General features: G+C 42.2%; 1 protein-coding gene across 1 annotated transcript in view; it reads right to left on the bottom strand.

Annotated features, from left to right (window-relative positions):
* Positions 1-8,156: 8,156 nt before the first annotated feature.
* ADAMTSL1 (ADAMTS like 1) overlaps positions 8,157-27,836 on the bottom strand; it is a 191,095-nt gene continuing 171,415 nt past the window's right edge. The window contains exons 24-29 of the mRNA XM_056325134.1: positions 20,323-20,523; positions 19,064-19,244; positions 16,120-16,327; positions 12,996-13,105; positions 11,798-12,018; positions 8,157-10,217 (exon numbers count right to left, since the gene is read on the bottom strand). Of these exons, the coding sequence (XP_056181109.1) occupies positions 10,111-10,217; positions 11,798-12,018; positions 12,996-13,105; positions 16,120-16,327; positions 19,064-19,244; positions 20,323-20,523 (1,028 nt within the window). The 3' untranslated portion in view covers positions 8,157-10,110. The remainder of the gene's footprint in view (positions 10,218-11,797; positions 12,019-12,995; positions 13,106-16,119; positions 16,328-19,063; positions 19,245-20,322; positions 20,524-27,836) is intronic.

Raw genomic sequence — 27,836 nt, forward strand, 5'->3', positions numbered from 1 at the left:
TGATAACACTAAGGAACAATGTGAGTTCACTTGAATGACTAAAGGGTTCCACAGAAATTAAAGCTGATTAAAGCTTGGGCTGCTGTGGTCTCACCTTTCTCTGCCTGCAGTTGCATGTTTCCCCCATTGCCTCTCCTTCTGGTAACAGCATTAGTGCTGTCTGACTGCATGATCGGCTACATCAAGAGACTGACCTGGCTGAAGTCAAGTCATGGTTTTAGTAAGGCTAAGACCCATTTACTTTGCACACTTACCAATTTAGGTCAGTGCAGAAAGAAACATGTGGCTCAGGTGATCCAGACTTGGCTGGGCTGGAACTGCTGTGGGAATGCATCCCCCCTTCCCAAACCAGTTGTTTGATGCCTCATAATTTGGTTTTGTCCTGAAGCAGAGCCTTTCTGTGCTGCTTGACCTCCCTTGGAGGAAGGGTTTGCTTAATACTGCCTGTCAGCCTCTTCCTCTCCTGGGTGGTGTGCTGGTCACAAGGCAAGCCTGTCCCGCACATGGGCAGTGCTGCACTTTGGCTCCTCCCAGCCTCCTGTGCAGGCAGCCGTTCTCCTTTTGCTCTGTAATGCAGCTAAAGCAACTTCTTCCCGGCCTGCGCTTTAATTTTGAGCAAAATGGGCAGTGTCATTAGAAAACCAGCATAAGAGGAAACTATAATTTGAGAGAGACAGGAGGTCTTTAACACAAGATAAAGATGGGCTGCACTGCAGGGCACAGGATTTGGTTACTGTTTTCATGCAGAATGAATGTACAGTTAAAGGATCAGAAGTTATTTGTACCTTATGTTTGTGCCAATCATATTTAACCTTTTCTTAGAGTGGTCACAATCTCAGAAAGAAGGAAGTACAAGGGTAAGTTAAAAGCTCTGAAAAAGAGCTTAAAAGGTCACTGAACGGCACCACAGGTTTATGTCATTGTTTTTGAAGTTACATGCAGGAGGAAGAGGAGGAAAATGAAACTACACTGGTGTGCCCGGCAGAAGTAGATGCTAGTGCTAGATGATCTAGAGCTTGTTCAGAAACCTCTCAGATGCTCTATAGTGATCTTGCCTGTTTTGTGGGATGATAATGAGCGAAAAAAAGAGACTACCCACCTTTGGCCCAGCTTCCAGTGTTGGGAGCAGCCTCAGGGAGCTGATGAACCTTGAACTCATGATGCAGCATGAAACACCTCTCACTCGGTGTGAATGGGTGCAAAGACAAGAGTCAGCTGTAATCAACCTCCTACTTCATTCATTGGTACTTTTGAAGAATGGATGATGGCAAGAATGCCTAAACACAGTACAAAAGCTACTATCAAAAAGTGTTTCACAAGCCAAAATGCAAGGATGAAAGCAATGGACTTTGTCCCTGTCAGGGTTGAGAAAGGCATCCAGGGGAGCTGTACTATGAAGCATGCAAAAAAGAACAAGGAGGATTGTGCTAAGCAATACAGATGAAAAGTTTCACTGCCAGAGCAGGTTGCTACACTGGTATCAGTTACTGTAATCATTGCCAATAGACATCAGCTGTGCACAGGAACAATCTTCTGTACACATACTGCAGAGCCTATTTGGAGGGGTAGCTTCTTTCTGCATCCCTGAAAACACAGAAAAGAAGTCATCATCAGTGCTACTGATCTCCAGGGCAAAGCACAATCTGTAGGCAAGTCTTAAGCATGAAAGCTGGATGAGGGAGAGACGTCCAAACTAAATTTTGGAAGGGTAGCAGCTTCCTGGATGATCCCAAATGTCTGCACAGCCAGGAGGCTGGCAGGACTGTGGTTCCTGCCTGTGAAAAGGCTGAGCAAAAATACTTATTTCCCCTGCCCTTAGCAGGAATCAAAATAAAACAACCCCCAAAGAAACCAAGTTATCTGGAATAATGGGGGGAAAACTAATCAGTTTGGTTTTGACCTGCATGATATCAGCCTTTCAACTACAAGTGCCTGCAAGGGCTGAAAACCTCAGTGCCTCACACCTCCAGTAGACAGTTATTTTATCTGGAGAGGATTTGCAGTTGGCAATAGGCAAGTGGTCAAAAAAAATCAGTAAGTTATAACAGGCAGAAAATTTGTGAGAAGTTTGCCACAACAAACTCTAAAAAGGGTTTCACCCAATGCTATAGATTGCTAGAGAGAGCAAATTGTCAGCACCTCAAGTGTTTCAGAGCCATGAAGCAAGTGTTGAAAGATTAGTGAGCTTCAGTAAGGACTGAGGACATTCATATTCAGAAAGAAGCAGTATTGATCCTAGGCATGGTACTCCAGAAACAGGAGGCAACTGGCCTCAATGTGTGAAAAAGCAAACTGTTTGCAAGACAAGAAAAGAACTTTCCTGGAGCATGCATAGGATCTCCCTGAGGGAGCTATGGCAAAGAGGCATTTGGGTAGAGAACTGCAGTCTGGGTTTGCTGCGATGGGAAACTTCATAAGTGTTTGCTTTTGGCTGATCCTGTCACAAATCCTTGTTACCCCTACTGTACTAGTGTCTCTCTCTACCTGTTTCCAACATTGGAAGCAGTGGTTTCATGATTTGTGCCTCTCATCTTGCTTTTGTGGGGAAATACTGCTTTGGGGCAGCCCAATTTTCACTTCTCTGTGTGGCTGCATGTCTGTCCCACAGATGCTTTAGACTGCATTCAGCAGGGAAGGAATAGGACAACTCTTAAAGAGGCAATGGTATATTTGGCTCTATTCTCTGCTTCCATCAGCTCACTGATGCTGTCTTTGCTGGGGCAAACTGCCCCCAGACCTGTGAGAGGGCTCATGCAGTGCTGCCAGGTGCCATCACACAGGTTTGTGTGTGCTGTTTTGCTGGGCAATCAGATCACTGCTCTGCTTTGCTGTCTGCTAAAAAAGAAAAGTGCCTGTGGGATCTTCCCTGCACAGCTGGATTTGATTTGCTGTGGTTTGTATGTAGGGGGTTAATGGTGAGATTTTTCTTTTTTGGTAATAAAATCACTAGGTTGTACACTATTAGTTGAAAACTGACTCCATCAGTGTTTCAGTAGGTGAAGTGCTTTAATAAGCATCCACCAACCTCATGGGCTATTTATTTAAACCAATAATTTAGGCTTTTTTTTTTTTTTTTTTTTTAAAAAAAAAGCATCATGTTGAAAAGGGTGAGGGGGAGTCTCCATGCAGCCCATACCAAATTACTCCTCAGAACAACCATTAAGCAGTTTCTTAAGAAAAAAAAACCCATCCTGCCTGGCTCCTCACTTGAAGAGCAAACTGTTCATGGCCTGTCCGGTGCAATCTTTCTGGTTCAGGTTTTATTATTGTGCTTTGCCACCAGCCCTAGGGAGTTTGTGAACGAAGTAGGCTCAGACCTCATGTGAGACCTAGAGGCAGCAGACCACTTTATACAGTGTGAGAGAGGATAATAGTAAGGAGTGGTTTCCCATGCCCATGTCACCCTAAGCATGCATGGATAACTGTATGGTTACTTTGCAATTGTTCACATACTGCCACTGCTCAAAGAAACAGTATTTATACATAGCCAGAGTACAACCCTCCGGTGTCCCCTTCACTTTTAGCCACATAAACCTGCATACTTTATTTACATCTACACAAATATAAAGCTTTTATTTGCAAAGAGGTTAAAGGCTTAGGCAACACTTTTGTTTTTCCCTTTTTCCCCCTCTCCTAAGATGTAAGCCGTGTGTTAGCAGGAAGGCTAAAGAACCGCAACCTGATGAAGCAGCACGCTGTTTGTTCCTTGTTTTGTCTCAAAAGCCCTAGTTATCAGAGTTTCATAAGCCTTATCCCTTGCTCAAGCCAGCCAAAGTGCTCCTCCCTGGTGCAGAGCACTTGCTCTGCCTGCAGAGAGGAGTCTTCTGCGGTGGCTGGTTCAGCTGGGGCCATGGCTGGTGCAGCCCTGCCTGCTGTGCTGCAGCCTTCCTGCAGCCTCATGCACTTAGACAAATGCCTGGTCTTTCAGCTGGTACCTGGGAAATTTGTATATCTGGGCAAGCATGGAGGTGTCCTGTGAGGTAAGAATGATGTCTTTGGTGAAGGATGGGCATTTTGTGGTACCAGGGTTGTTTATGTTGTGTGAGCTTAGTGACGATGCTGCTGTAGCTTCACTGACGTACAGTGCAGAGGAATCTGGCCTTTAGGAACATGGTGCTCATCTTCCTGAAAAGTCATTGCCCTTGCTGACAGAGGCAGTCATTTGAAGGGACTGTGGAAGGAACATGATAGGATGGAGTCTCTCCTTGGAAAGAAGTAATGCTTAGTAATAAAATTTAGTAATTTAAGCAGCGGTCAGAGTCAAAGACCTGCAGAACTCTTTGGAGCTATGTAAGCGAGGGGGGTGAGGACTAGCTCTGGGCTTTTGCCACTGGGACAGCGAGGGGCCAAGAAGAAATGGGAGTGGGATGGGTGATGCAATGCTGCATCGCTGCTTCCCATCTGCCACACGTTGTGGACAATCACATGTGCAATTCAGAGCATCCTGAGGTGGTATAACTTGCACATGGTACAAACTGATATAGAATCAGAGAGGGGCATTAAAGACATTCCCATGCAATCCCCTGTTTCTGTGTGAAGTAAGCATGTGCAGGTCTCCCAGACACGTGTGCTCATCAGTCACAGTGCTGAAGGCAAGCACCAGTGTTAAGGTGCTGTGCATGAAGGGCAAAGTGTGTCCAGTGGGCTTCCTGCATTAAAAGCAAAACAAAAAGCACTGGCAAGATTCTTATGAGATTTAATCACATCTGATTGTGGTTATAGCTGGTGATATTGGCAGCAAATATTTCAGCTTTCACACTTTTATTTATTACTTTAGGCTGTCAGCTACTTTCCACATCAGTGACAGGGTATATGCTTTGCCCTCAGTGTCTCTAGCAATAGTACTTACAAAACTGATTTTGTTTCATCTTGGTTTTTTTTTTTTTTTTTTAATTGGTCAGAAGCCATTTTTTTGCTGTGCTAACCTTGTTTCTCTCTGCTTAAAGCTTTCTTTAATGAGCATGAGCTGGTGTACAAACTCAGATCAGTGAGGAGTACTGTTGATGATCCTGTTGTAAATACATTTTATGAGCTACTTTGTGCTCTGTTTTGTCAGGTTTTTTTCATTTGAAAAAACTCTTCCAGAGGACCCTGCTGTGATACTTCTCTAATGCGAAGGCACTTGTGCACTCTGAGCGTTGCTGCCTCGCCCACCCAAAATGCATTGGATGGCTCAGTAGAGGCTGTTCTGGGTTTTGTAACACTCTGGAAAAAAACCCCAAAACCCACGAAAAGCCCCAACAGGGCTGGAGTCTGTGATTTTGTGGACTTCCTAGTCTCAGTCTTAATCAGTGATCACTGAAGGGAAGACGAGGCTGAGCACTGTGTTTGCTTCTCAAAGGGACAGATGGAAAATAAAATGTATTGTGCTCATGTCTTCATGTATGAAGTTGGGAATGGAAGCAAGTATTGTATCTCAGTGAGTAGGCAGGTGAGGATAGAAGTAAGTATTGTAATCAGAAGAGGAGATGCTGAGGCATGGCTTTTCCCCTTACAAATCTGGATAAATAATATGTGGGGTTGCATATTATTGAAATGCCTTAGTGAGAACTTTATATCAAGATTTTATTAAAATGGCTATCGTATGACCAGATTTCATTCTTAGTGACTAGAGGGGAGATGTTGGGTGGAGGTGATGAAAAGCAATGCAGGTGAAGATGATTAACCAATATGCTTTTAGTGTGAGAAATGTGTAAGATCAGTAGAAAAAGGTGTCTGATTGTCCCCTCCCTCAGTTTTGTACAAACTAAAGTAATTGACATGTACTTTGGCTTAGTTTCCACAAGAAAAAGGTGAGTGTGACATAGTTAATACATAACACTTTTGATAAATATACCTATACCTTTGAACAAAAGGATGAAGGGAATGGTTAAACTGATGATTCCCAAGCTGTGGTCTGCAGCTAATATGCACAGCCACAGTTGGCATTAGTAGTTTTGAGCTTCCCATCTGTATACACTGATAGTCTGCGAAAAAAATTGACATTCAAAACAGTTTGAAACCTTTTGTGTTAAAAATCAGATGAATGAGTGAAGTTAATTTGTTCAAGTACTAGCTGATATGATCAGTGGCTTACTGGCAGCTGCCATTGAGAATGTAGGAGGACTTCTACAGTACTGAGAACCTGGAAAAGTAACCTTTTGGCTCATCTTTCTCTACCAATAGAGGTGTCAGCTTATGCTGATAGGGAATACGAAATTTATTTATGAATCACTGTTTGGGTACCAAACAGATAGTAAGGTGATCATTAGCTTTTTGTTTGATAGGGTAATTTGCAAAAAAGCTTATAAATTAAAAAGAAAAAAGCTTCAATTGCAGTCCGAATGACTGCAGCCAGAGAGTAGGAAAAAAATTCCAGCTAGAGATTACTTTGGAAAACACTGTTCTATGGTTTTAAAAAACCATGTTTTTATGGTTTTATGGCTTCTATGGTTTTAAAAGCATGTATGCAGACATACATGCCTGGAGTAGTTTAGCTGTGCTTACCTTGCTGCGTAACAGGGAGCAGGAGTAGGTCTCCTGTGAGAAACCTTTCAGCACTGCATTTTTCTGCTTGTTGCAGAACTGTTTTTCTTCCTTGAGGAAAATTAGTAGGGAGAACAAAACTAGAAGCTCGCTTTGTAGGTTTTGAAGGCTTTTTGACTTGACTGGTAACTAGAGCCACATGCATAAAAAGAGAATAATTATTCTCTTGAGAACCTAAGCTAGCCTGCTGTTCATTTTACATCAACACCAGATTCTATACTTGTTTTACTCGAAATGAATGACTGAATTCCCATTGCTTTCAGTACTGTTGCTGGGACGTCTTAGGTCTGGTCTTTGGCTTGCATCTCTCTCGTGAGGTGTTACTTACATGCAGTGTAGGTGCCTAAAAAGCATATGCAGTAGCATCATCCTAGGGAAATAGTAAACCAGAGCAAATCCCTGTTCCCTTTTAGAAGAGATACTGTATCATTTGTTTGAAAAGGGCAACAGCAGAACCAGCTTAGTTTTCAAAACTTGATTTTGTCTTTGTTAAGAGAACATGCTTCTGCTTTATTAGGTTTTTTTTTTTCTTTTTCTTTTCCTTCCCTCTCGTAATTCTGACCATTACCAGGATTCCTTTACGCATACACTTGATGCTTCAAGGAGTTGGAAGCTCCATTACTGAAGGCAGCAGCAACCTACAAGGAAAGGCTGAAGTGATCAGGATAGCTTCATGCTATAGGTTGCTGAGGAGAGTTACAAGATGTCTTTAAGCATTGTTGCATAGGAAAAACGGAGTATGCTTTTACTGATTTCCATGATCCTAGGACCAGCAGTGATGGCTTTGTACTTCTGCAAGAGCAACAGAGGCAAGACATTAGTGAAAAAGAATAAAGAAAGGCAAATGAAGAATTAGATGTCTAAGGGTGCAGTATCCTAATGGCTAGAAACTATACACAAGACACATTCTTTCCCCAAGGCAGGTAGGTCATACACTTCCTGTAACAGCTCTGTGCTGCTATCATTATACAGAAAAAGGACAGAGTACTCCAACAGGTTTGCTACTTTGTTTGACTTTTGTTTTTAAAATTAATAAACAACACATCAGACAGCAGTGGTTAAATAAGTAACCTGCATTACTTGTACAAAAGGTTATATAAATACAAGTTTGCCGTTTTGTTTTCTTTTTAGAGAAGGAAAGTGTCCTTTCATAAAATATCCAGCAATCCTTATGTTACTGAGATGCTGCCAAGTCACTATTCAGAGGGCAGACATGAAATGAAATCCACACTGTGCAGAGACAACACAGTGGCGCCTCCAGATCTGAGCCTAGGTGTTAATCCTGTGCACGGTTACACAGCTGCTATTCAACATGTGATCATCTGAATACTAAACAAATGAAAATACTTCCCTGTACTGCTTTTTGTTAACTACTGTACCATAAATATCCACCACATTGTCATCATTGTCGTCATTATTATTATTATTGTAATTAAGGAATTGTCCTTCATTCCATGCATAACTATCATTTCACAAATTAAAAATATCACCCCTACCTCACGTCATAATTTATAAAGCACTCTGTGCACAGTGAAGCAGATCCCCAATTAAATGCAAGTGCTATTAGAATTAAGAGAAATACACTATTAATGTTGGTTTTAGAGGAACAAAATTCTGGGGAGATTAAAAAAAAACCCAAAATAGTTTTATCTGGACAAAATAATATACAATTATTAATATTGCACTTTTTATACAAGAAATCCTAATAAATATACAGAAAAGATATACATTTACATACAAAGACATTCTTTATTTAAATAAAAGTTACACTGACGCTTAGCAATGCTCTTTCTTGAAGACCCATTTGTAAGAAGAGTGTTCACTGCCAGATGTGTCTTGAAGTAACCCAACTTGAGGCAATTTAATGTCATGATGGCACTGACCTCAAAAGCAGACTCCCAGTTTTGCTGAAAAATCCACGTCATGGAAGCTGTAACACAGCAGTACTTGAACAGCATTTTGTTAGCATACCACAAGGCATGAGCCCCACTGGGTGTGACAGGAAGGGCACAGCCAAGCCTTTAATTTAGAGATGGTCTTGAACCAAAGCCTCAGGTCCAGACAGCTCTCCTTTAAAGTTTCGTGATGCTTAACCTTGCTACTTTGTAGATTTCCTCTAATTTTAGGGCCCTTTTTGAGCAGATCAGAGAGTGCCCAGGAACTAAAAGCATGAAGCACTTTACTGGCTGAATAACCAATGCAGCTGGCTGGGGGAAAGACTCACAGACAGCATGCAAAGTCGTGCTGTGGGTGTGATGTTTGAGCCTCACTTTTTATATTATATCTTCAGGGCGTTATAAATGAGCTTGAAAATGTGCTGCTTTGTAGCACCTGTTTTGTTGCCGGAGGCAGCTGGAAAGAAGCAAGTTTGTTAAAAATTATTTGTGTTAGTCCTCTGGGGTTGATGCTGAATCCACACTGTTTCTGCTTGACTAGAAATAACCACAAAAAATGAGAATACAGCTCTTTTCCACTACTTGTCCAAAAGGCTTGGCTACCAGGAGGGAGAAGTTTTGTGTTAGCAGGACAGGAAAACCCTCTTCCTCAAGTTTCTTTTCAGAACTCCAGGCCTGAAAGCACCTGAAATCTGGCAACTCCTCCTCCTCTCTTTTAATAAGTGTTAGTAGGATGCAGTGGAAGTAGCTCCTGTTACCACAGACAGTTTCTATCTTTCCTTGACAGGATGTGATAGATAGGACAGAAAGGGATGTGCTTGCTACAGGACAGCATTTGCAGGTTTGTGCTACAGTCTGTCAGCAGCAGACGGTGCTTTGTATCCTCCTCCTGGGTAATAATTAATGATGTTGCCTCACCTCTGTGCTGAGGGCAACCCTCCTATCCCCAATCCTCCCTCACAAGCACAACCTGGGAACATGGAACATTTTCAGGTGTGTTTTAGACTCATTCATGTTACACACCATTGTCCAGCTTCTCCAGACACCAGATCCTCTAAGCCCATGAGGATCTCCCACTGGAATTATTTGAAGGCCTGGTGTGAGAAGGAGAGAGGGGTTTAGAAAGAAAAAAAGGAATCCAATCTTGGATGTAACAAATAGGTTTATAAAGCAAAATTGTACGCTTATTTTCTCAGATGAATGTTTGGTTTAGCCTTTTTTTTTTTTTTTTTTTTTTTTTTTTAATCTAGTACCCCATGGCCTGTCAATCTGTTTGGTTATTTGTTTCATATTGTGGTGGCCCAAAGTGATGCTAGGTTTTACCCTGATTTGCTTCCCCATCTGTCTGTTGGTGTATCCCCAGCACATACATGGATTATAGGGTAACCCCATTCCTCTCAGGCCCATTGCTGGTGCCATGGGGCTCACTGACTCTTTGTGGTGTACCCTCACGACCATGTTTTGCTGCACTCTGTCTCCCAGATTCACAGAAGGGAAAACTTGTTAAGTCCCTTAACAACAACAATTTGGTAAAAGGTTTTCTTTCCTTTTTTTTCTCTTTTTTTAGGGAAATAAATAAATAAAATGCAAAAAAAGAATTCCATTCCATTTATATTTTCCATAAAAGTCCTTGCCTCTGTGAAGCAAAGTCTGTGATCCCCGTGTTCCTCCGTTTTCACTGCTTTTCTCTTCAAGATTTTCCACAAGTCCCACAGCAGCGTGACTTGAACTGGGTGAGCTGGCAGAGTTTGAGCTGCTTCACTTTCTCACAGTACCTTGTTGTGTCTCTGCACTCCACTGCCGAAGGGGAAACAAAAAAGGAGAAATGGTGATGAAGCAACAAAAGAAGGGTTTCTTACCTAAGAACATTCCCTGGGGTGGCTGAGAGGGGGGAACCAAGACAGCTTTGTGTTGGGAGGTCTCACTGTAAGCATGAGCTTGACTTGCTGCAAAGACTCAGTGGGGACTTGAAGCAGCCAAAGGCTCAAAGGTGAACATGGTGGGCAACCTTTGCTTTCATAGCCTGAGGAAAGGTCTCCTGAAGCTGTTCTAACACTCTGTCTGTCTATCTATCAGCATTTTAGGGAGGCTGTAGAAGTTTCATAACCATTGTTAAACCAAAGGTGAAGTAGTAAATACAACTGGAAACTTCTTTTAATTGAGCATCTCAAAGGCACTTTGACCAACCTTTTGCATTTGAAAAGACAGGGTGTGGAGTGTCACCCCAGCTGACTGGGTGTTGTGTTGTGTTTTTCATGCATGTGTTGCAGAACACAGCTGGGGTGAAGATCTTAAGACAATTTTTGAACTTCCCTAGGACTTAAGTCCTGGTATCATTTGGAATGGTTTTGAGGACTGCACCCTCATGCTTTTAGCTTCACGTGGGACATGTTCAGTATGCCTGCAAGACCTTGGGTATGTTGTTGCCTGAGGGCGTTCCACTTCCCGCTGCAAAGGCTGGAAAGGGGGATCATCACAGGGCAGTTGTACAGCCCTCTCCAGTACCGTCTGTGCCAAGTAACTCCACTGTTGTCTAGGTGTGGGACATTTCTATATAGAAGAGGCTAGAGTAACAAGAGGTCTTGCTTGGTTCCTGTAAGCTCCCTCAGCCCTTCCACTTCCATTAGGGCATCCCACCTCAGCTCACAGGTTTGGATATATGGAGTCTGCTTTGCCTTTACTGAGAGGGAGTATCAAAGCTGGTGCAGCCATAGGAAGGCACAGGTGTGTTCTGCTGCTGCTTCTGTGATGATTGCACAGCAGCCTCCTTGCATGCTAGAGGATGGGATCTGCCCATAAAAATCAGCACGTGAAGTGAGCCAGAGTAAATGAAAAGACAGTGATTTTAACTTGTGCTGCCTGGTGTTTCCCAAGCAGCCTGTAGTGGTTCATTGCTTCCAAACAGGCACATCATCTGTTCTTTTTCAATTTTTAAAATATTTGTAACTTTTGTAGTCCTTTGGCAAGCCCGGTTAGTTGCTTGTCACCTGAAAGCAAGCAGCCTCCACTCCAGGAATTCCCATTATCAACCTACCTACTGGATTTAGACATTGTATTTTAACTATAGCCAGCAGTCTGTTTGTGATTCATGATTTCTTTCTGTCTGTACTATTAAGGGGAGGTTAAGACTGCATGAGCCATTTCACATAGTGTTAGCAAGGAGATGCAATCCCAGCGCTAACACCACTGCCAACAAAACACAATGGGCACCACTCCCTGCTAGGCTGCTGAGTTGTGGACACTGCATTTTGCATGTGCTTGGGCTGGAGGTTCCCCAGGACACGTAGCTGCAAGGTCCAGTGCTGCATTTCTGAGAGACAGCTCTGCCTTCTTTCCTCCCTCCCACCACACTGCCTCCCCTCCTCTCAGCAACTTACCGTTTTCACAGGGTGTGATGTTGCAGCGCTGCCAGTTTGCCGGCCGCGGCCTCCAGGAGCAGTGATGCTCCAGCACTGGCTTGTTGGTGTGGACGTGGACGCAGTCCACGCGCCGGGACTGGAAGCCGTAGTTTCCACATGTAGCTGTGCAGACGGTCCACAGACTGACCCTCCAGTGCACGCCACAGACATCAGTCCAGCAGTTCTGGGTGCTCAGTGGCCTGTGAACAGAAGGGAGGTGGGGGTGACCCATCACCACACTGCCCAGGGAACAAGCAAATGCCACTCTAGGTGTCATGCAAGCTCTGGGGGCAGCAAGCTTTGCATATCCCAAACACAATTCACTCAGGGGCACCGTATGGGTTAGGTCTTCAAAGGGCACAAGTTGGGGTAACTGTAGTGTACTGAAAGGCAATTTATAAGTGCACTTAAGGACCAGACCTTCAGTGGTTGCACACTGGTATAGCACTACTGGTGTTAAATGACCATTTGAACTACTTGAGGATTTGGCTGAAATGTCCCCTCCGTGAAATGCCAAACCAGAAGTCCACTGAAAAGATACAGTGGCAACCATAAGACCCAGCAGGGCTTTGTAACTTTTGTATGGTTTTACAGCCAGTTGGGAACAAAACCGATTCTCTGAAGCCCTCCTTTTCCCTTCAATACAGCCTAACAGAAGATGCACACTTGTTTCCACCTGTTTGTCGCACAGATAATGAAGACACATGAGTGACAGCTAAAAAGCCAATTATATTAATTTTTAGTCATGATCAGGCATGATTTACATAGCTAAGCCTCATGTAAAGTAGATCTGTCTTTACTATGTTGACAGTGGAGTTTATCTGCAGGAAAACAAAAGCTGTGGAGTGCCCCCCCCCCCCCCCCCCCCCAAGTTGGAGCTTGTGTTTAAATAAGAAAGAAGGAGACTGGCAGCTTCAGAAGAGATAGCACAGCCTTTCAGTCAGGATTTGGCATGCCTAGAAGTCTTCCCAGTTGTTGGCCAACTGGTGGTTTTTTGGGCGCTCATAGGAACAAACAGCAAAGTTTGGGTTTAAGCCTGGTGAGGTTTGTATCACATAACTGTATGGGCTGCTGCATGACCTCTGTTACACAGAAGAAACCCAGAAGTTTTCAGTTAAGTCAACTAGTCCATTCAACATCTCCGTAAAGGGTTTCAGACATAAGATTCCTGTCCTACCTCGGTAAGGCACTGCATTGATCAGATGACACAGAAGTCCCATCTTTGGTCTGGCAAAATATTTGCCTGTGCTGTACAGCCAGTCGTGGTCCAATGCAAGGCCCGTTACACTGTGAACACAGAAAAATCACTTAAGGGAGGTAAAAGACAGGACATGTTCCCCTTTTATAAGACTGCTGGGGAAATAAAATGTGTATGGCTTTGCAGTGACTTTTGAGATTTCAAGCACTTCCTGCAGCTCTGCAGGCTTTGAAGGTTGCACGCGCAGCCATCTTATGCCCTACCTCACTCTCCTCCAGCAGCATTAAAACTGCATTTCTGTATCTGCTCTGCAGATTTATGATCCCTCCTCTTCAATAGTACATCTTAAAGTACATCTGTTAGGCCAAATAAAATGCTCTCATGTCATTAACCAAGATCCTGTGATCCATACAGGAAATCTCAATACATTTCTTTTATTGTGTTTTGCAGCTTGTACTACCACAATTTCTGGGCAAATAGTTAATAACCAAGAATGCATTGAAGTGAAAATGTATTTCACTCCTTTTAATAATTCCAAAATATTGCAGGACAACAAACAAAAGCGGCAAGTGTGAAGAACACAGCAGATCTGCAAGCTTGCTCCATTACTGAGGTTATCCTAACCTGTTCAAGCTTATCACTCACATGTCTACGGTTCAACTCTTCTAGTCCTCTCCTTTGATTAAATCATAATTAGCTATAGGTGTGAAGCATGTCTCTGTGTTCTTTTAGAATTATATCAGCTGTTAGGAAACACTTTGTTTTTCTAAATATCTGGAAATTATATTCAAGAGCATACTGAGGGTTGAAGAAAGGGACCTTAGTGTGAGGGAGGAATTTTTGCCGGGGTGGGCTGCTGACCAATCGCTCTGTCCGCTCCACCCCTCCGTCAGTAGGAGGCCTATCCCTCCTTGACAACTGGGAGAGAGAATCAGTGGCTGCCAGGTTCCCAGTTGCTCCCAGTCAACGCCCTCATTGAGCAAGGTGGATGGAAATGTTCAACGGAGTATGTGGAACACTCCTGTGATACTTGCGGGGGTTAGTGGTCCTCATCACCAACAAGCCTGAGTTACTAGTTTTAAAAATGTATGGGATAACACAGAGGAAATCAAAATGGCATTAACATTAAATGAAGAAAAGGAATTTGTTGTAGAGGTGAGGGTAGAGCAGTTAGTCTGTTTACCTTCCCAGTGAATTGGGGAAGTTGGTCACTACACCTGGGCAATGGACCCGTGACAACACCAAGGAGGTCACATCGATCCACTGAGACAGTGGTACATTCCTAACTAATCAGGTAACAGTCTTCTGGCTTGGAGGCTAAGCTGTATAGAATCATGTGGGACTTGATTTTTTTTTTTTTTTAAGCTAGGTAGAAGAAATATTATATTATAATGCACAGAGGTTAGGTCTGACAAATTAATTCAGGTCTCTTTGCTTGTCTCAGACAAGTATGATGTCATGGGGAACAATATAGCCCATAATGATACACAAAATAAGGATGAGGTAACTGGCTTTTTGGAAGGATAATCCAGTCATTACCTGGAATGCCACAGGGAGTGAAAATTTGCTTCTTTCATTTAAGAGGATAATTCCAAGCTTTACTTAAAAATGTAATACAATAACTCAATCATCTTACATGAGACAAATTTCCAAAATACACAGGCAAGAGTTAAATGATGTTTTCAAATAGAGAACAAGTTCTAGTAGCTAAACACACTTTTTAGTACTAACACTGTAAAAAACCCTGATGCAGTGCAATATATTGTGCATACTGTGCAAATACAGAATGCAAGTGGTTATTAATAAAAAATTATTGTATTACCCTAACCTCTAATACAATGAGACAGCATTGGCCATTGTCTTCAAACTTAGCATGTGCTAATTAGAAAAGGAAGCAAAATATTTCATGATAGCTAACTATACGTCCACACTGATAGTTACTACTCTGAGTAATTATTTTCTTAGCCTTTTCTTGCATGGTAAGAAGCCTCACCTCTGTATCTTTACCGGACTCATCATTTCAATTAGATATACGACTACTTTGGTTTTGTCAAATGCTTTTTCTTTTTCCCTTCAAAAATATTTATTTCACCAAAAGTAAGTTAAAGTAGTATTGGTGTCTGGTTGAATGTCTAGCAAAATTTCCTTCTGTGGTTTTAACTCTGTCTCTCATTCACCCTGGAAGGCAATACACCCATGTAAATCATCACTCTGGAGATCTTCGGGCTAAAATATCTGAGTTTTTATCCCTAAGTCTGGACTGTAGTGGACTTGCCAACCTTCACATATGACTCAGTCAAGCTGAAGTGGAGAGGAAAGGGAGGAAAGCGTATAGTCCCAGGTTATAGTTGACTACATATTGACACGTGTCTTTTCAGGAAATCTCATCTCTTACAGAGACACGAAGACAAAACTCTTCTGTGGATTCCCAGCATAAAGTGATTTAACTCTAAAAACTTGGAACATTTGCTATTTATGGAGTGAAGCTTTTTAACATCTGATCAGTGTATGAAGCTGAGAAAATTGTATGAAGGTGAAAATTTTAAGATTTGCAAAACAGCATGAAGTAGTTTGAAAATGCTTTTAGCCCTCCATTCTGCTTTTTGTCGTGAAACAAATCAAGAAAACTCCCACTTTTTGCTGTTCTGAGGCAACACCAGCAACTTTGTAAAACTAGGTCATTGTACAGTCCCCCTGCCCCAAGCCTATTACAACCATCAGCTGTGATCCTGCCAGCTAAAACTGAAACACACTCACTGGGTGGTAAGGGGAATAAAGACATGGAGAAGACTATTTCCCAGATGTGTCACCAGTCACTACAAAGAGGAGCTGCAGACCTTTCCACTGGGGATGATACAGCAGCCTGCAGTAAAAAGTCCGGTTCACAAGCAGCATTTTTAAGAATTGTGGGAAGCTACAGAAATCCAAGCATGCAGTGCATCAAATATAGAGTTGAAAGAGCTGAACAAATTAGTTGCCCCCTCAAAAGCCCACAGATCATAATGTAAAGATACCAGGGTGCAAAGTCACTCCTCCCACTTTCTGTCATTGTTTTCTAGCCCACACTATGGGGCTGTCCTTGGACTACCAGCTTGTTCCTTACCTGACTCCAGGAGGAGGCCACCCACTCAACACAGGGCTGCCTGTTACAGTTCTGTGCATCCACAGGGCGCTTGGAAACCTGGGCACAAGCCTCGTTTGACATTGGGACAGAGTTGCCTTTTGCTGTCAGGCGCTGACACGTCACTCGCCGCATCTGGATGCCTCCACCGCAGCTCTGTGTGCAAGGAGACCACGACGTCACCATCCATCTGTGAGGGAAAGACAAACAGGTCAGGGAGGAGATGCATGCCACCCTCTGCAGGATCACTGGTAGTGCAAACAGGTCTGTATGCATTGGACCAAAGAAAGGCAACAAAGGCTTGGATCATTTAGGGTGCCATCCTGGAAAGTGCTGAGTGCCCCAGCCTCCCATAGCAGTCACTGAAAACTGCTCAGTGCATGAAAGGTAAGAAACAGCACATTTTTAATTAAATTATCTTTCTCAAGGCTCTTTGGGACCAGAATTCATCTTCTAGCCCTTAAGGCTGTTTTTAAAGGCTTAGTAAATACCTCTAGCCCAGGCACAGGGGTTGGGCATGGCTGCTCTTATACCACTGTGCCTCAGAGACACATTGCTGGCTCCAGTCACTACGCCAGGAATGACCAGCCCATTTACGCCCCTTAGCAGGGAAAACTATCTCCATAAATTTGCTGGAGTATCTCACAGGCCACTTGATACTTGCTGCTGACAGAATAGCTAAAAGCCTGCTGGGTCCTGCTGGTGTCTGCCCACTTTGTTCTGTCCCTGACAACTGGGATAATCCAGAAAATGTTGCTCAGGGATGGGACCAATGCATAGTCACCCCAGGGACAAAGAACAACTTAATTCTTTCCTCTCAAGCTCAGACCATGCACTCACAAGCTGGGGCTGAGACTTTGAATTTTGTGTGCTGGGGTGTAAAAAACTCCTAGTAAAAAGCCTGTAGCAACAGCAAATAACAGTCCAGGTCCAAACTCTTACCACAATAGACAACACTTTTTGTCTCTTCAAAGATAATTAGGTGAAACACTTATACAGTCAGGTTTGGGAATAGGTAGCAACAGGAAGGATGTGACTAAGTACCAGTTTTCTGATGAATTTTCCTATGGTCAGGTCAGCAGTTTGCTTCATTAAGTTTCAGGATACTTGTCAGGATTTGTATGTTATTGAGAGGAAAATAGTGCCTATCGCAACCCTCAGTATTTATGACTACTTTACAAGATAGGCAATAGATGTCCTCCAGGCCCAAGGAAAGACATCCATTGCTATTCCTCAGCCTTCTGCACATGATTAACTCCTGTGGTCACAGAAAGAAGTATATAAACATACTCCCAACATGGAAAACAAAAACACTGCTACTTTTTTTCATGCAGTTTGTTGAGGTTGAATCTGAGATTTCCGCTACTCCCAACATGGAAAACAAAAACACTGCTACTTTTTTTCATGCAGTTTGTTGAGGTTGAATCTGAGATTTCCGCACCCCTCATAAAGCTCTGCTCTGCATTTCAATCAAGTTTTATTTCCGAGCTCACATCTCAGAAGTTTCTTGGGAGCTGAGGGAGGATTCTGGGTTCTGTTACAGTTCAGGGAAGGTATAAAAAGACATAAACCATTCCCACAGAATTTATTGCCATCACCAAGGAAAACTGCTGCTAATGAGTGTGTTTCATATATCACCAAATCTCTTTTGGTTTCCTTCTTATGACTCAGCTGACAACTCAGAAAACATTTGCTTGCAAAGAGGGGTAGGAATACATTTTAAAAGGTAATTAAACAGAAACTTGCCATATACCCAAGACACAGCAAGAGTGGTAAATCTGGCCACTCCTCATCAGATTGCTTAGCACCTCTCCTTACCTCAGCTTAGACTCTTTTAATACAAGTCCCAAATCACTGTTGAATGACAGAAGTTGTACTAACTTCCTTTTGAGATCCTGACTACTTTTAAGTGCTTGTATACTGAAACGCACCATGTCCACAGTGGAAATAAGGCAGATGAAGGAGTAAAAAACCAGAAAAATACGGAAAAGCATGTTTACATATCTCAGCTAAGGAGCCACTGAATTGCATCAGTAGGGCAATTTTTAACATGGAGTGAGTATAAAACTGCACTGATTCTGTGGATAGGCACTCAGGATGTATTCTTCTCTGCACCAAAGAGTGTCAAAGAGGAAAGGGTTTTAAATGGGGAGGAAGTAGTAGAGGAAGACCTAAGTGTAGTCTGAAGTCTTTCATGCTGCCGTGGCTTCACTGTATTTAACAGTAAAGGAAAAACAGGGGATTGCACAGGCGAAGAGTTACAATCCTAAGGAAACCACAAGCCAGCAGTCACCAAAAGGAGCAGTCTGATCCCTCTTCATCTGCACTAGATCTGATGGGATGTGCACATTTTACAAAAGACATTTCCATTCTGCTAAGGGAATTCACAGCTCCAGCTCCAGTCCTGCCCATTTTGATGGTCAGGCAACACAGGGACTCAGAATAAACCCCCAGAATAGCTGCTAAACCTAGCTTCTTGTCTGTTACACTGTTAGTGTAAACTGGTATGAAGCCATGTGGAACACAAAAGAGATATGACCCTTCAGTTCCTGGGTGACGGAACTCCCTTATATACAGAGCTCAGAACTGGCATGATACTTGCATTCAACACAGAGTGAGGCTGGAATCACCCAAGACAATTCAAGCTGTGAACTTTGCTAATAAAAAGTAGGCAATAGCCTCTCTATTGTTTTCTAAACTAATTACTGGAGGAGTAAAGTCTCTTTCTACCAGGTACTATCAATGTTTTCCACAAATTTTGCTACAAATTCCCAGCTGTTAAGGTTAAGCACTCATAAATTCCCTTGTAGCCATGACTTTTCTCAAAAAGCACCAGAGATGCTGCAATGGCATGATGTCCAGTTCAAAGAACTCTTTAAGCACATCTTAAAAGCATGTATGACATTTGAACATGAGACAGACGAACCGTGAAGGGCAGTCCCTCCTGTTGCATGCGATGGGCTGCAGGACTGGCTTGGGCTTCTCTTTGCAGTGGGATATGTTGACTTCATCCCCATCCAGTAAGCACCTCAGCTGGGGCATCTGCACACCTTTGTGGCCACAGGAAGCTGAACAAGCCATTAGCTTGTCCACTGACCACTGGTATTCTGCCAAAAAGTACAGGAGAGACATGTTAACACTTAAAAACTGCCAGCAAGAAGACCCTTAGAAAAGGAAGAGTCAGAGGTGTTCTCCAGCATGAAATATTTGGAATCAGTGTCTCATGTGAAGGGGAATTAGCTGTGTTTACAAGGAAGCATTCAATGAGCAGAGAAAGAACAGGATTCCAGCTGAGGTAAGCCACTGACTGTCTTTGCTGTAACAAACCCAATTTTTTGACGCTTAGAAGCATCAGACATAGAAAGTGAATGACATGGAGGAGCAGTTAAGCTAAGTCCAGTTCCAGTGACACAGAACATTGCACCTATATTTTTAAAGGGATGTGTTTCAGTGAAGATGTGGTTAACTGCAGTTACCAGCAGCATCTACGATCTTACAGCAGTATGTTTCTTGCCAGACAGATATATAGATCATCCATTCTGAAGATGAATGGGGGCGTTGCAACACAGTTGAAATTTTATGACAAAATTTAAGGAAAGTTACATTTTTTCCATCTGTCCATATTTTGTCCATCTTCTTCTGTCCATTCCTGACAACCGGAGCAACGAAAAGTGCATATTCTGTTCCATCTCATCTGCACTGCTCTGTTCTGTGGCTATACCACCTTCAGCTTATTTCTTGGGTATATGTAACAGCTGCATCCTTTTTAGAAGTGAAGGCTTTTCAAGCAAGAAGAGACTCTGAAACACTGACTTTAGCAGATTAACAGAGAGGCTTCTAATTTCAGGTGTTCAAACTGTGACACCTCTGTCTTGAATTTCTGGACGAGAAAGTTGTCCAGACTCAACAAGTGTATAAGTGTAGCTTGAATCAGTAAGGTATGTTTTATGCTCAGCAGGCCAGAAATGTCGGGTGTTGTTTTGGTAAAGTAAGACCTAAGACACTGTAAGGTACCTGGTAGTCCTGCAAATCTATATCCATAGTGGTAAAACATCAGACCATCTATTTCCTGTTGTGCATGATAGTCCTGGCCTCAGAGGGAAGAAATCCAGGATGAGAAAGGCAGTACAAGGAAGTCCATGGCAAGAGCTTCACAGGGCAGATGGACTGAAACTGGAAGGTTACCTTGTATAGCCAGGGACGTTTTTTGTGTGAGCGAGCCAGCCTCATTCTGAGCAAGGCAGCTGAATTCACCATCAGGAGCATCACTGATGTTGAATATCTGAAGAATACGGCCTGCTGCCAGGAGGCGATGCTGCAGGCTGAAAGGCTTGCCAGAGTAAAGCCAGGTGATGTTCGGGGTTGGATGACCATCCACAGCACAACCTAAAACACAGGGATATGAAAGAAACCTGTTGAGTACTGAAACTAGTGAAAACTGCTTTGAAGTGGTCAAAATTAGGGGAAAAAGCTGATTCCATCCCATTTTCTCATAATGAAAAATGGAAATACTGTGGTAATAAATACCTTCTCATCAGCTGAAAAAAATATCTATCCAAAAGCTGGTTAATCAGCCATATGAAAATTGCAGATCAGTTTGGAAATATTTATATCAAGCCTTCTCAGATTCCCATTGTTTTGGATCATCCTCATTTTAGTATTGAGAAAAGTGAGCTAGAGAGGTTACACACCTAGTATAAGGTCAAGGAGCATGCTTGAACAAGCAATACAAACAGAACTTGGTCTCCAAATCTCTTATTTAAACCACAGGGCCACCTTCTTCTTTTGTTTTTCATATTAAAAATCAGAGTTTTTTCTAGACAGTTTTCACAAAATTCTTGTTATGCAAAAAACTGTTGAAAAAAAAAAGAGCTAAAACTGAGCCTTTAGAGCAGGGGTCCTCAAACTATGGCCTGTGGGCCTGATATGGCCCCCCAGGCTCCTCAATCTGGCCCCCGGTATTTACAGACCGCCCCCCCCCCCCGGGGTTGGGGAAACCAAGCAGCCGCAGATGACTGCCTTCCACTTAATCCGCGTGCTGGCCCCCTGGTTAAAAAGTTTGAGGACCCCTGGTTTAGATTTTTTTTGTGACAGCAACAGGCAATTCTCCAAGCAACAACCAACCAAAAATTGCAACTGGAAAAGTATCTGCTGTTCAGAAGCATTGTATGGGTACGCCTATGGATCATCAGCACAGCTGCTGAGGTGTAGGTTCAAAGAGTTCTTTGCTTATTAAGCTGAAGGAGAGTATCCGTAAGATACTATTTCCTGTGGTCCTTATACCAGTGGCACACTTTTCCAGTCATGATGAATTGCAGAAGATTTGTGAGACTTGTATATCCTGGGAAAGATAGCTAAGTTGCCTTACATGTCTCCTGGCAAAAAAGGAAAGAGTTGGGCAATTTCTGTGGTGCAATGCATCCACACAAATTACAGGAGTGGAGAGTCAGAAAAGCTAAGTGCAGGGCATGGCATATTACTTGGACTGCTTGTGGCTTAAGCTACTCCTTCACTTGCATGCATCTCACTGGTACATGAAAGGTCTCGCTGAAGTTTCTGTAAATGCAGTCTGTACTGATTGTTTGTTATACTGCAGCTTTACACTTTTGTTTATATTAGTATGTATGTGTAATGAATGACTTATTGTATACAAAAGCCCTTCGGAAAGAAGTATACTATATAACATACATAACATTCACACTGGCACTGTTCAAAAGGAATTGGGTAACAAAAGGAAGATTTAAAATACTATAAGATGGAAGGCTGTTCAAAGATTAAGAAATAATTCCACCAGCTGGTATTTCTTCATTGTCATCTCCATGTCATTTGATTATTATTTATTATTCACTGAGACAAATGAGGATGTGAATATGATGCCTTTGTAGCTGCATTACACAATGAACAGACACTGCAATGTGACATTTTTGTTACTGTTCTTCCTCTCATTCTTCTCTGTCCGCCTGAGATCCTCTGCTAATGTATACTGAGCAAGTACTGTTCCTGTGAGAGAGGTAAGATGACTTAGAGTTGCTGCAATCAAGATTGTATCTAAATATACATTTTTTCTTTAAGATTTTTTTTTCTACACCTTACTGAGGTGCCTATCACTGCAAGAATAAAAATACAATTTTCATCAACCTACCCAGGAAAGCTGAACAGTTCGATTTCCAGCCATCATCAAGACCAAATCCTAGAGACTTGAAGAGCACATTACTTTGCTTAGGAACCCTTGCTACCCTTTTTATTTTGACTTTGGTCACCCCCCTAAACTAACACTAGGGACTGGGCAATGGTAGTCTTTGCTTTTGCTACTAATCATACCTCCAATTACACTATTCCTATGCAGAGGATGCTGCCTTGCCCACAGGAACTGAAGCTTTCCTGCTCATACAAAGCAGAAGAACTCATAAAAGATGGAAAAAGCCAGTGATGACCTGGGGCACATCCTAGCCGTTTACATGCTCAGAGGTAGATCCAGGGACTAGGGAGAACCCATCTGTCCTGGTTTCAGCTGGGATAGAGTTAATTTTCTTCTCAGTAGCTGGTGCTGTGCTGTGTCTTGGATTTGGTGTGAAAACAATGGGGATGGCACATGGATGTTTTTAGTTGTTGCTGGGTGATGTTCGTACTAAATCAAGGACTTTTCAGTTTCCTGGGCCCTGCCAGCCCGAGAGCTGGAGGGGCATGGGGAACGGGGAGGGCACACAGCCAGGACAGGTGACCCCAACTGGCCAAGGGGTATTCCATACCATCTGATGTCATGCTGAGTATATAAACTGGGGGAAGAAGAATGAAGGGGGGCACATCTGGCATTATGGTGTTTGTCTTCCAAAGTAACCGTTACGCGTGATGGAGCCCGGCTCTCCTGGGGATGGCTGAACATTGGCCAGCCAATGGGAAGTGGTGAATGAATTCCTTGCTTTGCTTGCGTGCACTTTTGCTTTTGCTTTACCTATTGAATTGTTCTTATCTCAACCCTTGAGTTTTTCTTTTCTGATTCTCCTCCCCACCCCTCTGGGTGAGGGGGGAGTGAGTGAGCAGCTGTGTGGGGCTTGGCTGCTGGCCAGGGTTAAACCATGACACCCTCTGCCACTCAGCAAGATAAATACTGGCCCTCTCACTTGTGCAGTGGCTACAAGGGTCTTTACCGTGTCCCCTGTTGCTGACAAGCTCTGCCTGCATCCACAGCGGGGAAAGGTGTGGGCTGGATAAAGCTGCCCTTTGGGGCTGCTTCCCTCTGTGTGAAACAGGTATTGGAGAGAGCAAGGGCTCCCCTGCGGAAGGTGAGAGCCACACACAGTAGTCTGCAGTTACAATGAGAATGTTTCACTGATAAAGAACTAGTTAATGCAGCTAAATTTTAATAATAAAGGAAAAAAGGGGAGAAAAAGGCAGAATGAGAGAGTGCACACTGCTCACAGTGGTCTCCCCTCTTTCTTTTTTTCCACTTTCATTTATAAGGTTAAAGAGTCTTTTTTATTTGTTTTAATTTCCTTGGCAAGGTCTAATGCATTTTTACCCTCAGCAGTTCTCTCCCCAGAGCTCACTTCCTGACCACAAAGACACAGCTTTCTTTGCTACTCAGTCCTTTTTCCTATTCTTGTAAGCTCTGTTATTTATTCCTGCTATGCTTCATTTTACATTATCCCTTTTGTTCTGAGTACTGACGTGTTTTTTCCTACTCTGGTACTGTAAAACAACTCATGCAACTTCTAAGATACTCATTCTCAAGTGAATGAGTGACAAGAAAGATTTCAGCCTCACAGGTTTAAGGCTCCTGAAGTTTAAACCATTGGAAAACAATGGAATATACAGGAAATGGACAAACTTAACAGTAAGTGGCTGTATGGCTTTTTCCTACAGTATTCTAATTTTTTATAGCTTGCTTGTCTTTTAAGATAATTCCAGGGATCTCCACAGGTCAGCATATAGCCATGACAACTGACAAAGACATGCTGTGAGCTCGTTTTACTCTGTTTGCAATCAGTCTGCACATGATAAATGAAGAAACAGAAAGGTCAGTTTGATGTTAAACACAGAGAAACTGAGATTTACTTCAGGATGCATGTGATCCTAGTTCATGCCTGTTTTTCTTTAAACGTTTTATTGTCAGGCAAACCAATATAATCTTCCTAGTCCTGACTATTTTACTTATCTTGTGTATTACTTCTTCTTCCAAAATGTATATATAAAATATCAGCTAAAGGAACAGCCAGTAATCAATAATATGGGGGAAAAGCCCCCAAACACTATTCCTCAGGCACATTCTACCAGTAGAGTAATTACTTTTTTAAACATTTAACAATAAAACTTATACTAACACCTATCAATTGCATTTCACAAGTGACATGTCCTATACATTACCCATGCATATGGATGCATAAAAGCTATGTTCCATTAATATCCCATTCTCATTTCCCAGGAATAATTTTAATACCATTTAATGCAGATCACCAACACCTATTCTCTATTTTCTCCCAACCCTGTGGACACTGACTGCTTTATCCTTGCAGGAGATCAACACCTGTCCCTATAACACCTGAGATGGAAAAACTGACTTTATTTCCAGACAGCACAGCTATTGCAGAGGCTTAGTGCATCAGAGCCCTTAGGAGGGTGAAGGGGGAACATTTTTTGGGGACTGTTTCTGAGCAGTGAAAGCTCTGGCATGAAAGAACTCTCCTCCTTCAGTCCTTAAGCAGTTAAACACTGCCTTCAGCCTCCCTTCCAAAGCCTACTGTGACTCTGAATTAATTAAAGATAGGATGAGTCACGGATATGCAAAACTTGGAGAGACAAACAAAAATCTAATTAATATTACATCTTTTAGTAGGGAAAGTGTTAATATTCCAAGGATAACAAAGGGATATTTGGAAAGGGAAGACCTATGTTTCACAACAATGGTGATAATTTCTTGAGAGGAAAGAATAAATGCACAGTGCAGGCCGAATTCAGTTGCCCATTATACCTCTGCAGCACTTTCTGTATGACTGCACAAAGACTCTGGGTACTGTGCTAATGCTAAGAGAACAAAATACATGGAGCATGCATCACTCTTTCACTTGCAGACTTGAATGACAGAAAAAAAACAGGTGCAAATGCTGTTGATTTTAGGATTCCTTTTTTTAGCAGCCTGATACCTTACATCAACAGAACTGTATAGAAAGCAATGGTGAAAATAAACAGATTTTGCAAGTACTAAATACAGTTTGTAAAACAAGTAAAAAAGAATTACAGGATTGCCTTTAAAAAGAATACCTATTCCTAAAATATGAATTATTTTCATGCATTCATTTTTGTCTAACAAATAGCTCTGTAATTTACTACTGGCCTGCTGATTGATCCCAGGCAATATTTCTAATGTTTATTGAAGATGGAATCTGAGCGAAGACTTCAGGTCAAGATGAGGCAGTTTCTTTGAAATTTGTTTAAACAAAATAGTCCTTCAGTCTGAGCAAAACAATCTACTTAGCGTTCCAACTGCAGCCCTGAAGCTGCTGTGTCGTGGGATGTGAGCTCACCTTTTCCATTCTCCTGACAGCTAACCAAGGCACATGGAGGTGCATGCTGTCTTACCTGAGGCCAAGCAGTGGAGCTGGAAATCAAACTCCTGCCTACTTAGGCTTAGGCCAATGCTTTCATCTTTGGAAATTACTTCCTATTTAAAAGACAGGTCTGGGTAGCAAACCACACTGGAGACAAACACACACTGTGGTGTATGCAGTTTGGATCCATTGGTATTAATGTTCATCAACATGTCTGCAGTTCAGTTTTACACTCTTGCTATTCATCAGTGATCATTCTTTGCAAAATAGGCAAATATTTGTGCTCCGTCAGTTCAAAATACTTTGGATCAACAGCAACTAGAAAAGGCTGAATTTGAAAACAAAATAAGCATCCCAGTTGGTTAGGCATATGTTTCAGGACATCACAAAGTACAATAAATGTAGCACAGAAAGCCCACAGAAAACTTCAGCTAGACTTACAAACCGGCAGGTCTACGTCCCTGCCTCTGCAAGTCACAGACATGTACCTAGCAAAACATAAAGCTGGGAGATGAAAGAAGATTGCGGACTACTATCTGAAATGCCTAGCAAAGGAGGAAAGAAAGGATTTGGCAGCAAAATTATTAATTATATTAAAACTAAAATAAAGCAAGCTAAAAAAATACTCTGTGATTCTCTCTATATTTTACTGAATGGACAGAGAAGTGTTGTAGACCACAATACACTGCATTAAAATGACAAATATAATGGAGCCACAGGATTTGAAACCTGAGAGTATTTCCATTCTATCTCTACATTCAAAGAGTTGAAGTATAATTTCAAAACAGAAGCAAGATTAAGGATGAAATGAAGAACAAAACGCTTGGAACAAAATGTAGACAAGCCACAGATCAGCCTCCTAGTAGACAGAAGCTTGGTGCTGAACTACAATGTTGTGGTTCACACTGTACTACTGTGTTGATGCTATGTAGGTGGGCTCAGACCGGCACTGAGATGTGCTGCCCACACGTCCTGCCATACCTGATTTTCTCCTTAGGTCACTGAAATGAGAAATGCATGCTAAACCTAACAGAGTTAAATTTCATTCCATCCTGTATCTAACATAAGGAAGAAAATTTGACAAGATGTATTCAACTTTTTAAAATGCTATCAAACCAAACAAAGGTAGGTAAGTTCAAGGCTGAAAATCATATGTATATAAATCCTGTTTTGCTGAAGTGGCAAAACTAAGTGACAAGTCTATCGTTTTATGTGGGAAGATTTTTCAATACAGTACAAAGTGTAAATTTAAACAGACTTTTAACTCAGAGTGTTATGCAAATTACTTCCCAGTGCTTTCATACACTGAATGAAATAAAACTTATAAAAGGTAATGTGATCCTGAAAATCCCCAAAAGAAAGAATGAATATTAATACAAGAATAACCTTTATTTGTAACAGGTTAAAGGAGGTCAAATGAACACGATTTTATGCTAGTCCAGGAAAACCATGTATTAAGGGATTCTTGAAATAGGCCAATTCAGCTGATGACAGTAGCATTTTAAAGAAAGGAAGATATTTTAAATATCTATTTATGGCTCCAAAGGAACAGTTGAAAACTACTAGACTGAACATATGACATGGTTTTTAAACAAAGCACCTAAACTGGTTACTCAATGCCGCACATGTTGTTATCAGATAACATTTACATAGCATTGTAAATTTACACTGTATTCAACGAAAATTGAGTTAGGCCCAATCCCTGCCCCACAGAGGTTGTAAAAACTGTTCCCAAACATACAACTGCAGAGTGGGCCCATTAAAAAAGCAAAGGAATTTTCAACCCCTGGTAGTAATACTGTTTTCTATAAAATGATTCTGACAATCAGAATCCTATACACCCAGAATCCTTTGTATTAATAAGGATTGGGCTGAAAACAATCACCAATGGCAAATCATGAAACCAAAGCCTAAGAGAATAGATGCAGCATGCTGAAATGATCTCCTGAGCTAACCCTGGTGGGTTAATTCAGTGCATGACAAAAATGGAAAAGGAGTACCTTTCAGTATAAACTTTTGCCTCACCACTGCTACAGCCCCAGGTTAAGTGTACAAGTACATTTACAGGAGAAAAATAACTCTTGAAAGAGTGTTTCTCAGAGGAGGTAGAGGACAGATAGAGGCAGGAAAGCTGGTGCTGCTGGCTCCAGAGAG

The sequence above is a fragment of the Falco biarmicus genome, chromosome Z, assembly GCF_023638135.1.
Source record: "Falco biarmicus isolate bFalBia1 chromosome Z, bFalBia1.pri, whole genome shotgun sequence".
Taxonomy (NCBI): domain Eukaryota; kingdom Metazoa; phylum Chordata; class Aves; order Falconiformes; family Falconidae; genus Falco; species Falco biarmicus.